Source organism: Dasypus novemcinctus, chromosome 30 (assembly GCF_030445035.2).
Source record: "Dasypus novemcinctus isolate mDasNov1 chromosome 30, mDasNov1.1.hap2, whole genome shotgun sequence".
In the NCBI taxonomy this organism is placed as follows: Eukaryota; Metazoa; Chordata; class Mammalia; order Cingulata; family Dasypodidae; genus Dasypus; species Dasypus novemcinctus.
In genome coordinates this window covers 45,685,322-45,703,496 of record NC_080702.1, presented here as the reverse complement: position 1 = coordinate 45,703,496, position 18,175 = coordinate 45,685,322, and the positions used below count along the sequence as shown (strand labels likewise).

The 18,175-nt window shown below is 37.4% G+C and overlaps 1 protein-coding gene across 1 annotated transcript; it reads right to left on the bottom strand.

Annotated features, from left to right (window-relative positions):
- Positions 1-4,787: 4,787 nt before the first annotated feature.
- On the bottom strand, positions 4,788-5,774 carry LOC139437912 (olfactory receptor 7A10-like). Its single transcript, XM_071212803.1, has one exon. It carries the CDS (start codon positions 5,772-5,774, stop codon positions 4,788-4,790), a length of 987 nt encoding a protein of 328 aa, XP_071068904.1.
- Positions 5,775-18,175: the final 12,401 nt, after the last annotated feature.

The window sequence follows — 18,175 nt, the reverse complement described above, 5'->3', positions numbered from 1 at the left end:
ATACAATGTCTGGTAACTGTCCCTGAAGCATAACCCAGGACAACTCGAAGTCCCCAAAGCACCTCCACTCTCATCTCTTCCTCCCATTCCCCACACCCAGCAGCCACCATGGCCACTTTCTATAATGTTCAGAAAGTTTTCTTCTCTTCCAGTTTTTGCCGGGTTTTTATCAAGAAAGGGTCTAATGTTCTGTATATGTCTATTAGGTCCAGCTCCAGTAATGTAGTGTTCAAATGTTTGTTTCTTTATTGATTCTCTTTTGAGATATTCTGTCCAAAGTTGATAATAGTGTATTAAAGTCCCCCACTATAATTGTAGAGGCATCTGTTCCTTCAATTAGTTTTTCCAGTATTTGCCTCGCATATTTTGGGGCACCCTTGTTAAGAGCATAAATGTTATTGATTGTTCTTTCTTCTTGAAAGATTATCCCTTTCACTAATATGTAGTGTCCGTCTTTGTCTCTCACAATTGTTTTGCTTTTAAAGTCTGTTTTGTCTGATATTATTATAGCTACTCCTGCCCTTTTTTTGGTTATTGTTTCCTTTAAGACTGTTTTCCAGCAATTCACTTATAATCTCCTTGAATCCCTGGGTCTAAGATGTGTTTCTTGGAGACAGCATTTAGATGGGTCATATTTCCTTATCCAATCTTCCAATCTCAGTGTCTTGACAGGTGAGTTCAATCCATTGCCATTCTCTGTTATTACTTTCAAGGAGTTACTTATATTAGCCATATTTTCTTTGAATTTGTATTTGTCATATTCTTTTTTTTTTTGTCTTTTTAGTTGCTGTTACACTCTCCTCCAATTCTATCACTCTTGTTTTTTTCTTTCTTTCTGCCAAACTCCCTTTAGTATTTCTTGAAGAGTAGCATTCTTGTTGGCATACGCTCCTAGTTTTTGTTTATCTGTGAATATTTTGAACTCTCCATCATTTTTGAATGCTAACTTTGCTGGATAGAGTTTTATCAGTTGGATTTCTTTTTTCTTTTAGTACTTTGACTTTCTTCTTGCCTCCATGGTTTCAGGTGAGAAATCATCACTTAATCTTAGGGAGCTTCCCTTGTATGTGATGGCTCTTCTTTCTCGTGCTGCTTTTAGTATTTTGTCTTTGTCTTGAGCATTGGATAACTTGACAAATATATGTCTTGGAGTAGGCCTGTTAGCATTTATGCTGTTAGGGTTGCGTTGTTCTTCCTGGACATGTACATCCATCTCCCTCAATAGGTTTGGGAAGTTTTCAGCCATTATTTCCTCCAACACCCCTTCTGTCCACTTTCCCTTTTCTTCTCCTTCTGGGATGCCCATAATACATATGTTTGCACGTTTTGCATTATCATTCAGTTTCCTAAGCCCCTGCTTGGTTTTTTCTATCTTTTGATCGACCAGTTCTACTCTCTGTTTGATTTCAAATGTACTGTCTTCCACATCACTTAATCTCTCCTCTGCCTCTTCAAGTCTGCTGTTATTTGCTGAGAGTGTATTTTTGATTTCTTGAATTGTGCTGTTCATCATCATCATAGCTGTTATATTTTTGCATATGACTGCAATTTCTTCTGCATTCTCTCCAATTGTTCTCTTCATAGTCTTAATCTCTTCCTTCACCTCATCAAATTGGTCCCTAATATATTTTTTGAGATCTCTAATTCCCTGTTCGATGTTCTGCTCCTCTTCCTGGTATTTTGTTTGTTCATTTGATTGTGACATGTTTTCCTGATTATTGGTTTGGTTTGTAGTTTTTGGTTGCTGTCTGGTCATAATTTTATCTTGACAGGTTTAGTCACTCGCTTAGGTTCTTTTACTCGTTTGGAGTTTAATTAGTTGTTTTTGCATGCATGTTAGTCTTCTCTTTATCACTTTGTTCTTCTTATTCTATTTCCTTGTTGGCTAAGTTCTCTTAAAGAAAAATATTATGGCCAGTGAAAGCATAGTGAGTAAGAAAAGAAGATGAATAATAGTAGTATTGATAGTAAACATTAACAGAGGAACCATGTGAAATATAGGAGAAGGGATATTAGATTCATGTAAGGTATGTAGAGTAATAACAGTAAGAAAAGTAAATTAGATAAAAATATTAATATGGGAAGGAAGACAGTGTGAATTAAAAGTCCTGTGTGTTCAGGAAAGAGGGAAAGAGAAAAGAGAGGGCAATAATATAAAGAGTGAATATAAAGTAGAAAACAGAACAAAGGTATTAGTAACAAAAATCCAGAAAAAATCAGGGGGCTAACAAAGAGAAGTGTAATGAAAGAGAAACAACCAATGATGTAGGATAGAAAGATGTAGAGGAAAAGGAATAGTGTTGGTGGCCAAAATCAATACACACAGAAAAGCGTACATGGAGAATGAGAAAATACAGCACATGTGAAGCTCTCCCTGCAGCACATAATATATGAAGAATAATAAATCAGAGGAAGAAAGGGGACAAAAAAGGGACAACAGGGAGTCAGGAAGTAAGTAGGAAAAAGAAAAAAGGCAAGAAAGAAAAAAAGAAAGAAAAAGGGGCCTTGAGGGGATGAAGAGGAAGGAAAAACAAGGAAAAACCAACCAAATACTAGGGAAGGTTTCAAGCTAGGAATTCTGTTTGTACTTAAATAAAACACTTGGGGATCTGATGTTTTCCACTTTCTTCCTTCCTCACTTCCCTCTCTCCCAAGCAGCAGGAAAGCTGCCTAAGAGGTCTGGTAGGAGATTCAAATGGGTCCTTGTTGAATCAGCTCTGCAATGAAAACAATGACGCTTAATTTCTAGAGAGAGAACACTCACACCTCACCAGGAACCCCAAGGATGCTACTGGGAGCTTGGAAAGCAGCTCCTACTGTCCCTCTCCTTTAGGTGTGCTATGGGAGGCCTTGTTGATTTTCTGACTCCACCTTCTCCCAGTGAATTTTTATTTTTAAAGAATCTTTAGATTATTTAAATGTCACATAAAAAATACAGAACTTTCCTGTAGGCTCCACATCCTTAACCTCCTACACTTTATCACATTAACAGTATGTTTCATTATTGTGGCACATTTGTTAACATTGAAGAAAACTTATTGAAGCATTGCTACTAACCATGGAATATAGTTTAGAATATAGTTTACCATCTGTCTCACACAATTTTATAGGTTATGACAATATGTATAATGGCCTGTTTCTACCACTGAAATGTCATGCAGGAGAATCCCCTTGTCTCCAGAATATCCTTACACTGTACATAATCATCCCTGTCCCTCTCCTCAAAACCTCTGTTGGTCACTCTCTTTATATCAATGGTAAAATTCTTTAATTGCTGGAATAATAATGTCTACTTATTATAATGAACAGAGATCAAAGTCAAAATTCTTGAAAAGCTTTTATTTGGAAAGCGATTTCTGCTTGAAATAACCCTTTCATATAAACTATTTTGTACAACACAGTTTTGCAAAAAACTGTCGTGCAGAGTAGCAGTCTAGGAATTGGTACTTCAAATTGTTGGGAGTGAGAACACCAATGACACTTTCAAGTGGATAAATGTACAAGACTGTGTATAAATAGCTTGGAAAAAATGATTCGCAATATTTTGTTTGCATTAATATCTAAAGACAATACCTGAGAAGATTACTTACAAACTGACTGGTTTATGTGATAAATGCTTTTACTGTAAATCCTAAATGAAGTAATTTTGAATAGGGTGGGGTTCTAACTTGCACTGGAGAGATTTCCAGAAAGAAATGACAAGTTGATGATTATTAATTCTCAGTTTATTTTGCAATCAAAACACAGTATTTTATAAGAATGCAAGAATGAAATATCTTTCCTTAAAATTGCAGTTCTGAACTAGTAATGACTCACATAAGTGCCTGATCTTGTGTGATAATACATTACAAATGGAAATGAATTCAGTTTTCCGAAAGAGTGTGAAATGAATACAACTACATAAACATTTATTAATATTTTAAAAAATGACCATTAATTCAGACATCACTAATACCAAAATGCCACTCTGTTTGCCATTTGTAGTTATGACACAGAAATAAGTTGATGAATGATGTATTCACCTTATTCTACTTCAGAAAGAAAACAGTATGCCTACATAAAAATCTGAAATTATGTCCTAATATCTGGATTTAATAGTAGATTAAGATATGTAGAAAATGAGGAAAACACTTACATTGGTTTTATGATCTATAAATGTGTATTATTATTGTAGGAAGTTCTGAGAAAAATTCCCAGAAAATATGCTTAACTACGAAAACAATTTTTAAAGGGCAACGTGATGTCACTGGAAGAATGATAGAAATTATTGAGACCATCAATATTTGAAGAATCATGGATTGTGTTATTGATTGCATCCTTGCTTAACTTATAATTTGGAATATGCAGGTGAAAGGCATATATTGGGGATGGAATGTGGATTACTGTAAGCAGTCAGATCAGGTCTACTATACAGGATGTAATCTCTTTCAGGAAACAATGAATAAAACCTTGATAGCTGGTAAACAGACTTTGGTATGAGAGCTTATTTTTCAGTAAAACCATGAAACACAAGCAGTTCTTTCATCTGGCAGTGACTGCAGTGCACCTTTATCCATCCAGCACCTGTACATTTATAAATATAGAACAATCTACATGAAATATTCTACTGCTGAAAATCCAGGCAGCAGATTCTGCTTTCAATCCTGGTGATGGGAAATATAATGATAGAAAAAATGTAAAATAATACAAAAGAAACAGGTATCCTTGATATATAAAAATTAAAGAAACAGAATTCTGTTGTTAGGAAAATAACAGATTATCTCTCCATTCACTTGAAAGTATCTAGATTAAGATCTCCTAGTGTTTGAACTCTGAGCACTTGTGTAAACTTGAAAGTATCTTTTTATATAGATAATGTTTCTCAGCTTTTTTAAGGTCCCCTTTATATCCTTGTTTTTAAGACTGTATATAATGGGGTTCAGCATGGAAGTGACCACTGTGTACATCACTGAGGCTATTGTATTTGCCCTTGAATTTTTGGTAGTAGCAGAACTAAGATATACTCCAAGACCTGTACCATAAAACAAGGTCACTATTGAGAGGTGAGAAGCACAGGTAGAAAATGCTTTGTACTTGCCCTCAGTTGTTGAAATTCTCAAAATGGACGATATAATCTTATAGTAAGAGTAAAGGATCCCAGTGAATGGAATAACATCCAGAAGTCCAACAATAAAATACATCACTAAGTCATTGAGGAAGGTGTCAGAACAAGCAAGTCTGATCATCTGATTAAGTTCACAGAAAAAATGGGGCATTTCCAACTCTGTACAAAAAGACAATCGCAAAACCATTAAACATTCTATAAGGGAGAATAAAACATTCAATAACCAAGAGGTCAGCAGCAGAAGGCCACAGAATCGTGTTTTCATGATGACTCTGTAATACAGGTGGTAACAGATGGCCACGAAACGGTCATAAGCCATCACAGTCAAGAAGGAGTTATCTAAATGTCCAAAAAGTAAGAAAAAATACATCTGGGTGAGACAGTTTTCAAAAGTTATGATTTTGATGCTTCTCTGGATGTTCTGCAACAACTTTGGTACTATGGTGGAAGTGAAACAGATATCTGTAAAAGACAGGTTAGAGAGGAAGAAGTACATGGGTGTGTAGAGGTGGGAATCTGAGATGATGGCCATGATGATGAGCATATTTCCAATGAAAGTGACTAGATACATAGACAGAAACAGCCCAAAGAGGAGGGGTTGCACTCCTATATCTTCTGAGAGCCCTAGGAGGATAAATTGCAAGACATATGTTTGGTTTTCTGTTTCCATGTAGATAATGAACTTCCTGGAAGAGATATGAGAGCAATGCAATTTTATCCACAAGCAGTGAGTAGAAAAATATAGTAAGCTGTATGGTTTGTATTGTAAATATGTTATTAATATCTTATTAATTTTATGTAGATCTAGTATCCTTATCTGAAAATATCAGGGAAAACAGGTTTCTACTTCTCCTTGATACATTTGCCTACTAGAAATCCTTGTCCTTAATAGATATAGAAAACAATTTGCCCAGTGAATATTTCCATGATAAATTCTCTTAGACTTTTTTATTTTATTTATTTTATTTTTTCCTTCATGCTTTATTTTAAATAACAAACCTTATGCCCAGTCTTTTTGAACCCTGTGACAAAATAGTAGAGAAGAATATTTTATGAACCATATTACCTTGTTGTAACACTCAGTATAAACACACAATACTTAAAGAGAATCCTATTGCTGAAGTGGACAAATGACCCCACACAAATGGGGTTCCTGATGTTGCACAGAGGACAAGGCCAATCGATGTAGAAAGTATGGTCGTCTCAAGAATTTGTGTTGGGAAAACAAGATGCACTCATGCCAAACAAACAAGGATGCTAGGCACTGATTGTATTCATTTCAAAAAATTGAATCAAACTGAATCGTATAACTTTAAAGTAAAATACATTCTAAAAGTGTTAGACTAAAACCTAAAGAAAATCTAGGGACCCCTAGTATGATAATGAGTTTTTTAGACATAGCAACAAAAGCATGATCCATGAAAGATTAAAATTTATAGTTTTTATTCAAATGTAAAATCTCTCCTCTGTGAAAAACATTGATAAAGTGTTGCAAAGAATATTTACAGTTTTGGAAAAATATTTACAAAACACATCTGACAAATGATTTGTATAAAAATGAATAAAATTACTATTAACACTGCAAAATAAGAAAGAAAATATTGAGTTAAAAAATTAGGATCTGAAAAGTATCCTAATATAAGATTACACTTCCCAAATAAGAATACAAAAAGTATTTCAAACTCACTGGCACCTAGATATTATTGCCAAGTGCCAACTTGCAATGCATCTGGAAAAAGACCTTGACCCAAAGGGGAAAATAATAAGTAGAGATGAGTTTTTATGACTAAGAGATTTCAAAGTGAGTTTTGAGGTCCTTCCAGAGGTTACATTTAGGCATGTCTCAGCAGAAACTCCCTGTCTGCTACAGTTAACATTGCCTCAGAAGGCAGGGCTGCTGATGGCTCTAGGGACATCTAGACACTATAAACAGTGCAGAAAATCTCAGGATTTAAGCACCCTGTCTGTGGGCCTTACTTTGGAATTTCTGTTCCTCAGTGAAAAAGAGTTAGACTCATTTGAAGATTCCCAACATGTGTCTCTTTTGTACATTTTATTTACAGAAGAGCCATGTGTTGGCATTATATTTTTTAAATGCATGTCCCAGAGTCTTAAATCTTTGCACTTTTTGTGTGCCATTTGAGCCCTGAATCTAAGCAGAGTTTCACTACCTACTCTCCAGTTCATTGGACCTATCCAGGACAACTAACAAGGAGATGATAATGGACAATGTCCAACCCAAGGAACAAAGAGTGTCAGCAACTGCAAGCAAGATAGTTCAATCCATCTGCCCCGTGGGATCTAAGCCCCCTTTCAGTTAGAAACAGAGTTGTCATCACCATCACAAAATCCTCAAGATTGGGGAATGAAAAATGGAGTAAAGTAGACTTATTATTTTTCGTTATAGACATTATTATTCTAGCAATGGAAGAACTTTTGTCATTGATATAAAGGCAGTGGTGATCAGATGTTCTGAATGAAGAGGGGAGAATAGGTGTAAAATAGGGGCATTTTCAGGACATTGTGATTGTTCTGCACAACATTGCAATGACAGATACAGACCATTATATATTTTTGTACAGGAAAGACTGCCTAATATAAACCATAGTCCGTGGTTAGTAACATTGCTGCAATATGTGTTCATCAGTTGTAGCAAATGTACCATACTAATGAAAGATTTGTTAATATGGGAAAGATTGAGAGGGAAAATTTATGGGGCATATGGGAACTCCCTATATTTTTGGTTAACATTAATGTAATCTAAACCTATGTTAAAAATTTAAATAAATAAATGAATGAATAAATAAAAGATCTTTAAAAAAGTTAAAACATCTTTGTTATTAGGGAGTTAAAAATTTAAACCACAATGATATATCATCACCACTTATTAGAAGAGATAAAAACAATAAACCCTGACAATGCCAATTGCTGTTGAGTATATGGAACAGTACACCTCTCATTCATTGCTAGTGAGAACTCAAAATTATTCTGCCCCAATACAATTTAGCAGTTTCTTGTAAAACTAAACATTGTCTTACCATACAATCCAGCATTTTTGTTTTAGTTATATATGTGAATGATATGAAATCTGGAGTCCACACAAAAACCCACACATGAATGTTTATAGCAGCTATATTTGTAGTCTCCAAATATGAAAGCAAACAAGATATTTGCCACCCACCACAACAGGGAACTGAGAGTGGACAACTGCAAGCAGGATAATCCCATCCATCAGCCATATGAGATCTAAGCCCCCCTTTGGTTAAGAAGTGGAGTGGACATCGCCTTCCCAAGGTCTGTCGCATGGAAGAATAAAATATGGATTAGAGTGGACTTACTGGTATTCTACTATAGACTTACTGTGACTCTAGCAATGGAAGAAATTGTATCATTGATGTGGAGACAGTGGCCATGGGTGTTGTTGATGGCAAGGAGAGGGAAGAAGAGGTGTGATATGTGGGCATTTTTTGGACTTGGACCTGTCCTGAATGACATTACAGGGACAGATGCAGACATTATATATCCTGCTATAACCTACTGAATGGATTGGGAGAGAGTGTAAACTACAGTGTAAACTATAATCCATGCAGTGTAGCTGTGCTCCAAAATATATTCATCAAATAAAGTGAATGTAACGTATTGGTGAAAGAGGTTGTTGGTGTGTGAGGAGTGAGAGAGGTAGTAAGTGGGTATATGGGAACCTCTTATATTTTTTAATGTAATATTTTTTGTGAGAGGTATCTTTTAAAAAGTGATAATAAAAAAATCCTAAAGGACTGTGAGGTGACCAAATGGACATTTTCCAGAAATTTTATCAACTACTAAGGTAATTTACAACCCAGACAAATATCTGATAGCATTTCCACAATAAAAATATTGCCTGGTGAAAAAAAAAATTGGTGTTCAGTACTTTAATAGGTAAACTCAGTGTGCTATAACTATGCAATGGAACATTAGTGAGATAAATAGAAATGTAACATCTAGCCAAAAAAATAGATATGGATGAATCTTAAATAATTATTTCTAATTAAATGAAGCCAGTATTAAAATGTTGCATATGTTGATATCAATTATATCTAACTCTGGAAATGGCAAACAATGAGACAATAGAATGTTCACTAGTTGCCAGAGGACTGAGGAGAGAGAAGGAGAGTTTAGAAGGTGATTTCCAGGGAAATTTTTAGAGCAATGACTCTAATTTGTGTAACAATATAATTGTAGACACATGACATTAGGCCTTTTTAAAATCCTTTATACTTGACAACACAGAGTGAACTTCATGTATGCAAGTAAAAAATCATGCTCCAAAATGTATTCACCAAATGCAATGAACATGCCAAGAAGATTAAAGAGGATGTGGATGTGGGAGGAGTGAGGTGAGGGGGGTGGGGGTATATGGGGGTCTCATATTTTTTTAATGTAACATTAAAATAAAATAAAGACAGGAAAAAAGTCATTTACAAGGCCAAGCGGATACTGGATAGAATGAAAATGTTGCAAATCTATGTAAAATATCACAAATGCATAATTTGCCCTGAAAGGAGGGGTTGAGTACAGAGGTGCTGTAAAAATAATAGTGGATATGAATGAAGCCTGTACAATGAAGTCAAATAAAATGTGCATAAATATTTTACTCTAGCTAATAAAGTTGGGTTCTATACTGTATGGATTAATAATTTTGATATTTCTAATCATGTAGACTGGAATAAAGAAATCCATAGAGAGATGGCAGATGAGGGAATATTTTTCTCACTGTGAAGTGGGAGCTTACAGATAAGAAAGGGGAGGAGTCTAGAATGCTCTTTGTGACAGTGATTTAGAGTTAGACACAACAATATAAACTCATGTTTAGGTTAATATAGGTAATGACCGTTGTATGTAAATATAATTTTAGACATTAATATGTAGAAGATTAGTATACATGCATATACTTTCTCTGGAGAGAGTGCCCAGAAGCCACAGTAGCAGGAGCACAGATAGTGCCCAGATCTTGGAATTGAACACCATTCTCCAATAAATGTCTTCTTGGAGAAATTGCTGACTCTAAGAAACAAATATGCAAGAAACACATAGCACATCTTATAGTATCAAAGAGGAAATAATCACTAAAATAAACCACTCAATGATGGGGTAGTATTAAAGAGAAACAGGGTTTGACTGAAAGAGCTCCCATGGTCAATAGTGGAAAAATTGAAAAACAAAAATAAGAATATTTGTATTGTGTCACACCCCAAAGTATAAAATAAATGTCATGAGTTCATCCTGAAATGCGGCGGCTTGCTCGGTCGGTAGAGGTGGGGTCTGGCTGTGGACGAAGGGTCGGTCCAGCTCTGGACGAGGGGTCAGTCCCACTTGGGACGAGGGGTCGGTCCCGCTTGGGACGAGGGGTCGGTCCGGCAGCAGACGAGGGATCGGTCTCACAGGGGTTGCACGGTTCGGCTGACAGGGTCGCCCCGCGAAGCCGGAGACGAAGGGGTCGCCCGGAGAAGCAAGCGACGAAGGGGTTGCCCGGAGAAGCAGGCGACGAACTGGGGACAAGGGAGGCCAGGCCCTTGTCGGGGGCTCTCAGGACTGGAGGGCGCACGGCAGAAGAACTACCGCGGAGATGAGGTAAACACGCAAGTCCACTTTATTGAGGGAGAGGCAACAGTTTTATAGGGGCTGGGGAAGGCTGATTGGTCGAAGCCACGCCCTGCTCTGATTGGTTGCCAGAGAAAGGTCAGTGGGCAGTACTGGACGGGGGAGGGGTGGTGATTAGGGATTGGCTGTTGCTGTTACTGGGGGAAGGGGCAGGTTTTAGGGATTGGTGGCTGCTGTTGCTGGGGTGGAGGGCAGACTTGAGTTTCCCGCCCACGCCTGGCTGTTGCTGCTGTCGGGGGAAGGGAAAAGGGTGGGCTGGATTTTTCCACCCACGCCTGGCTGTTGCTGCTGTCGGGGGAGGGGAAAAGGGCAGACTGGAATTTTCTGCCCTGTGCCTGCGCAGGGAGAAAGAAGAAGAAGGGTGCCGCCCCACAGGCATCGTGTGGCGCCATCTGGGAGGAGGGGTGGCCGCGGAAGCATGGCTGCCGAGAAGGGGAGACCCGAGGGCACTCTGCGCCCATGCCGAGCTTCCTTCAGGGGTGGCGGTGAGTCCGACCAGCCACCCTATTATGGGGGCAGCGACTTGGCCTGCCGCGGCTGCTCCCCCGCCAGGCCAGCAAACCACACTTCAGCCCGAGGGGTGACCGCATATGCTATTTATTTTCCTTCTGTCATCTTTCTGGCTTCTGCTTACTGTTTTTATTCGTACATTCCAGCTCTCTTTAGTCTTCAAATTAGCTTGTTTTTATTTCTATCTCCTATATTCTGTTTTCTTTCTTTATTAAAACTTTTTTCTTACTGCCTTTACATTTCTCTTTCCCATTCTTCTTATTATTCTGGCCTTCTAATTCATTCTATATATTTTTCTCTATTCAGTTTTTCATTTCACTGTTTGCATACCACTTTTTAATTTTTATTCCTCTGTACTTCATACATGACTTAATTATTCATTTCCCTTGGTCTTCTATGGTTCCTACTCTACCTCTTACTTCTATTATTACTATTATCCTTTTTCTCTTCTTACCTCTTTCTCTTTCTCTGGACACAAAATTTTTTTCAAGGGACATAGACAAAATCAAGGAAATAGAATAAGAGTAACATAGTGTTCAATAGAAAACTTACCACATACCCACACACAAATAGCAACTAAATAAAACCATAGAGAGAGAAAATAATCAGCTGAATAAACCCATCAATGTAAAGATATGCTTAAACACCAACAAAAAGTTATAATTCATACTAAGAAGCAGGTAGAAATGGCCCAGTCCAAAAAACAATTTAAAAGCCAGGAGGAGATGTAGAACATGGAACAAATAATCAGAACTGTTCAAACAAATATCATGAACCAACTTAATGAAGTGAAAGAAAATAGTAAATATTTTAAGAAGACAATGGGAGAGCATATTGAAAAAATATAAACATAAGTAAAAAGATAATGTATTTGATAGTGATGAAAGTTAAAATCCAAGAAATAAAAAATTCAATGGAAGCACAAAGCAGCAGTTTCCATGGTCATGGCAGATGGCTCTGGAATTCAGTGCCTTTTCAGTGGGCCCTATTTTGAAATTTGTGATACTGAGAATCATGGAATGGAGAATGTTTCCTTTCTTCTTCAGATGTTTCCTTTCTTCACATGCCTTTTCTACATTTTAACTAAGCCTGTGGTTGACCCTGGGGTTGATGTATACTCAGGAGATTTTGAGTTTCTGGATTGACTATGTGTGAGCTGGACACTGAGCTTCCGCAGAGTTGCAACTTCTACCTTTCCATTTGCTGGTGACTTACCCAGGTCAGTTAGTAGGGACATGAAGATTGTCAACTACCACACCAGGAAACCAAGCATGAGAATTACATCCTTCAAGAATGTGGAATTTAAGCCGCCACAAATTTAGAGGTGGAGTGGACATCACCATCCCAGGGCCCATAGGATGGAAGAAAAAATATGGATTAGAGTGGGCTTACTAGTATTCTAATATAAAACTATTGTGACTCTGGCAATTGAAGAAACTGTATCATTGATGTGGAGACAGTCACCAAGATATTTGCTGAGGGCAGGGAGAGGGAAGAAGAGATGTGATGTGGAGGCATTTTTGGGAATTGTAATTGTCCTAAAGAATATTGCAGGGATTGATTCTGGACATTTTATATCCTGTCATAACCCACTGAATGTACTTGGGAAAGTGTAAACTACAATGTAAACTATCATCTATGTGGTACATCAGTGCTCCTAAATGTATTCACCAAATGCAATGAATATGCCAAAATGATGAAAGAGGTTGTTCATGTGGAAAGAATGTGATATGATGGGGTGTGCAGTATATGGGAACCTCTTATTTTTTTAATGTAATATTTTTTGTGATCTTTGTGTCTCTTTAAAAAAAAGTCAATTAGATTAAAAAATTAGAAATAAAATAAAACTTTTTTGAAAACAAAATAAGAATTAGTGATGTGGAAAAAGTACATCTGAAATCACACAAATAGCAGAACAGACGGATAAAATGATAGAAAAATTCCGGCAGGGACTTAGAGATCTAAATGTCAACACAAAATCCTCAAAAATATGCATTGTCAACATTCAAGTGGGTTAACATAAAGGAAAGGGGAAAGAAGTAGTTTTGGAGGAAATAATAGCTGAAAATTTCCTAACATATTGAGGAAAATCAATGCACAGGTCCAGGTAGTGCATACACCTCAAACAATATAAACCTCAGCAAGCCTACAGCAAGACACATACGTGTCAAATTGTCAAATGCTCAAGAGAAAGAAAGGATACTGAAAGCAACAAGAGAAAAGAGAACCATCACATCCAAAAGAAGTATAATAAGATTAAGTGCTCACGTCTCATCTGAAACCATGGAGGCAAGAAGGCAGTGGTATGACATATTTCAGGTGCTAATAGAAACAACAACAACAACAAAAACAAATTCTCTATACAGCAAAGCTGGCATTCAAAACTGATGGGGGGAGGGCAAGATTGTTTTGGAGGAAGTACACCCACATTATCTCTCCTACAAAAAATGGCTGAGTGGGGACAAAATCCTGCCTGAATAGGCCACTTTGGCAACCCACAAAGCATGATGCTTCAGGTCATCAATATGGAGAGAGTGCAGCAAAAGATATTGCTCAATTAAAACTGTGCTGCTGGCTTGCTTTTGTTTCCTCTATTTCCTCTTTCTCAATCTCAGTCTCCATCACGCAAAACACCAGTTCCAAAGAAGGGCCAATTGACATGGCAGTGAACCCCATCAGCCATGACCATAAAACCTTTGGTCTCTTTAGTCCTCAAAAGGACCAATACCTGGGGTTGTATCTACTTTATCTGTCCCTGAGACTCTGCTCAGGTGTGCATAAGTGCATCCTTCTGAAAACCTCCAGACACTTTTTTAGAGACTCATAGCCATATAAACTCATTTGTCCTTTCCATTTCCCCATGACTTTAGGTCAAACAGCATTTTTAAATCCTGTTATTATATGTAGACAAGGATATTCTGCTGGTCCACGTTGAGCCTTTAATTCAAGGTCATTTTCTAGTTACGTCATCAGCTGGTACTTGGTAATGAGCCCTCGGTGCCAGGGAGGCTCATCCCTGGGTGTCATGTCCCACACTGGGGGCAAGGCATTGCATTTACATGCTGAGTTTGGCTTCGAGACTGACCACATTTCAGTAACATGAAGGCTGTCAGGAGGGAACTCCTAGGCACAGTGCTGCTCTAGGCCTTGTTCTAATTTCAGGTGTATAGGCTCACAAGCATATTCATTAGTATCAGGGGCTCACAGTTGGACCCTCATTTCTTCCTGGTCCTTGCTGTTGCACCTGAGGGACTGCCACTGCTCCCCTAGGGACCACAACAGAGCTCCACCAGCCAGGAACCCAGTACCCCCCCCAGGTGTTGTTTTTAATTTTTTCCACTATGAGTATATCCAAACATGTCCATGCATCCTGGACACTTGCCCTGTATAACTCCCTGTCAACCATATGTCCCCTGTCAATAATATCCCATACCAGTATTCCTCTGCTGCCAATATTGAACCACGCTGTGATCCAAAACTTCCTGAAAAGTGAAGCTCAGTATAATGTCAGGTTCCCTTACTAGTAAAATTGAATATAACGATGAGTTTAAAGGTTAGATATAGAATACATATTGTTTTGGAAAAATTATACATCCTATCTTTTTCTTTTCTTTTTCGCTAATTATTGAGCTTCTCTTCACAAGAGCCTTAGATCACAGTAATTCATATATACAATATACAGTACTCCCACATATCCATTATAAAACCTTTTCCCTTCCACAGCGATAATCTTTTAAATTATTCATATCCCATTTACTGAAACTGATGTACAGATATTGAGACAAAAGCTTTCATACAAGATAACATTTGTGTTTACATTATGGTTTATACTTTAAGCTATACAGTTTTCTAAATTTTTTAGTTTTCCTGTTTTACATTTTGGTTTACATTATTAGTCTGTTGTCCCCTGTTTGTTTTTGGTGTAATATTACATGTTTTATATCCATCCTTGTGTAATCCTGTGAAACAGTTCTTTTCCCCTCACAGTTACCTTGGTTCCATCTATTCAATATCTATTTCCCCCTCCCCTTGGGGCCCACAATGACAGCCAATCTACATTTCTTGAGGAACCATGTTCAGAGATACTTGCAACAGTGTTGAGGGCTTGACTCACTCAACTGCCCTAATTCCCTGGGAGCCACCATTTCTCTTGAGAGATATAGGTACCTCTATTGGATGGTATTAGTCCTCCCCAGGTTGTGGGTCTACCTTCACTCTCATTATATGGGTCTCTACCCAATGGTATAACCCACTCTGGCAAAATTTGCATTCACATATTGTGTAGGAGTCTGACCTGCATCAGATTATCCCCTTTGAGTATCTTAAACAGGTAATTTTCTGAATTATATTTTGAAAAGATTTTCTCAGCATTATACTCTCAACCAACACCTGACAATCTCCTATGTTCATATGGTGCCCCACCCTCCCCCCAATTTCTTGGGCAATATTACCCATCCGCCCATCCCTAGCCCCCTCAAACCCACAAAACCCACCCAAAGTTAATCCTATGCCCCCATTTTATCCCTTCCTTGTACACATACTTACCTCCAGCTTATCATAGATTTCACCCATGTAGATGTCAGCTTACATCCTTCCTCTACCCCCGGATTTCTTGTAAGCCTATCTTCTAGTCTTTAGCTCTATGTGGTGCTTGCTTATTTCATATCATTGAGGTCATATAGTATTTGTCCTTCAATGCCTGGGTTGCTTCACTCAACAGTAAGGTTCTCAAGATTCATCCATGTTATCACATGCGTTTGCAGTGTATTTGTTTCTTAAAGCTGAGTAGTATTCCATTGTATGTATATGCCATATTTTATTGATCCACTCATCTGTTGATGGGCATTTGGGTCGATTCCAACTTTTGGCGATAGTGAAAAATGCTGCTATGAACATTGGTGCGCATAAATCGGTTTGTGTCCCTGCCTTCAGTTCTGCTGGGTATATACCCAGCAGTAGAATTGCTGGGTCATATGGCAAATCTATGGTTATTTTTGTGAGAAACCGCCAAACTGTCCTCCAGAATGGTTGGATCCTTCTGCATTCCCACCAGTAATGGAGGAGTGTTCCCATTTCTTCACATCCTCTCCAGCATTTGTATTCTTCTGTTTTTTTCCATAGCTGCCAATCTTATGGGAGTAAGATGGTATCTCATTGTAGTTTTGATTTGCATTTCCCTGATAGCTAGAGATATGGAGCATTTTTTGATATGCTTTTTAGTCACTTGCATTTCTCCTTTGGAGAAGTGTCTGTGTAAATCTTTTCCCCATTTTTTATAATGGGTTGTTTCTCTTTTTATTTTCAAGATATATGAGTTCTTTATATATGCAAGTTATAAGTCTCTTATTGGATATATGGTTGCCAAATATTTTCTCCGATTGTGTAGGTTCCCTTTTTACTTTCTTGACAAACTCCTTTGAGGTGCAGAAGGTGTTGATTTTGAGGAAGTCCGATGTATCGATTAGTTCTTTCGCTGCTCGTGCTTTTGGTGTGATGTTGATGAAGCCATTTCCTATTACAAGGTCTTGTAGATGTTCCCTACACTGCTTTCCAAGGTCTTTATGGTATTGACTCTTATATTTAGGTCTTTGATCCATCTTGAGTTGATCTTTGTATAAGGTGTGAGATGGTAATCCTCTTTCATTCTTCTACATATGGCTATCCAGTTCTCCAGGCACCATTTCTTGAATAGGTCATTCTCTCCCAGTTGAGAGAATTTGGTGGCTTTATCGAATATTATATGGCTATATATATGAACTTCTATATCAGAAATTTCAATTCGATTCCATTGACCTGTGTGTCTATCCTTATGCCAATACCATGCTGTTTTCACTACTTGAGCTTTGTAGTATGTTTTGATGTCCGGTAGTGTGGTTCCTCCAATTTCATTTCTCTTTTATAATATGTCTTTGGCTACTCGGGGCCTTTTTCCTTTCCAAATAAATTTCATAGTTAGTTTTCTAGTTCCTTAAAGAAGGCTGTGTTGATTTTTATTGGGATTGTATTGAATGTGTAGATCAGCTTTGGTAGGATAGACGTCTTAATAATATTTAGTCTTCCTATCCATGAACAGGGAATATTCTGCCATTTATTTAGGTCTTCTTTGATTTCCTTGAAGAGGCTTGTATAGTTCTAAGTGTATAAGTTTTTTACATCTGTAGTTAAATTTATTCCTAAATATTTGATTTTTTTACATACTATTGTGAATGGTATTCGTTTCTTAATTTCCTCCTGATCTTGCTCATTATTTGTGTACAGAAATGCTACTGAAATTCACGCATTGATCCTATAACCTGGGACTTTACTAAATTCATTATGAGTTCTAGAAGATTTGTTGTAGACCTCTCAGGGTTTTCTATGTATAGGATCATGTCATCTGCAAATAATGAAATTTTGACTTCTTCCTTTCCAATTTGAATGCCATTTATATCTGATGTTTGCCTCAGTGCTCAAGCAAGTACTTCTAAGACAATGTTAAATAGAAGGGGAGAGAGTGAGCATCCTTGTGTTGATCCTGACTTTAAAAGGAAGAATTTTAGGATTTCTCCATTGTAAACAATGTTGGCTGTGGGTTTTCATATATACTCTTTATCATGTTCACAACATTTCCTTGTATTCCGATCTTTTGGAGTGATTTTATCAAGAAAGCGTGCTGTATTTTGTCAAATGCTTTTCTGCATCTTTAGATATAATCATGTGATTTTTTTCCTTCAGTCTGTTTATATGGTGTATTACATTGATTGATTTTCTTAAGTTGAACCATCCTTGCATACCTGGAATGAATCCCACTTGGTTGTGGTGTATAATTCATTTAATGTGTTGTTGAATATCATTAGCAACTATTTTGTTAAGTATTTTTGTGTCTATGTTCATTAGAGAAATTGGTCTGTAATTTTCCTTTCTTTTGGCAACTTTGTTAGG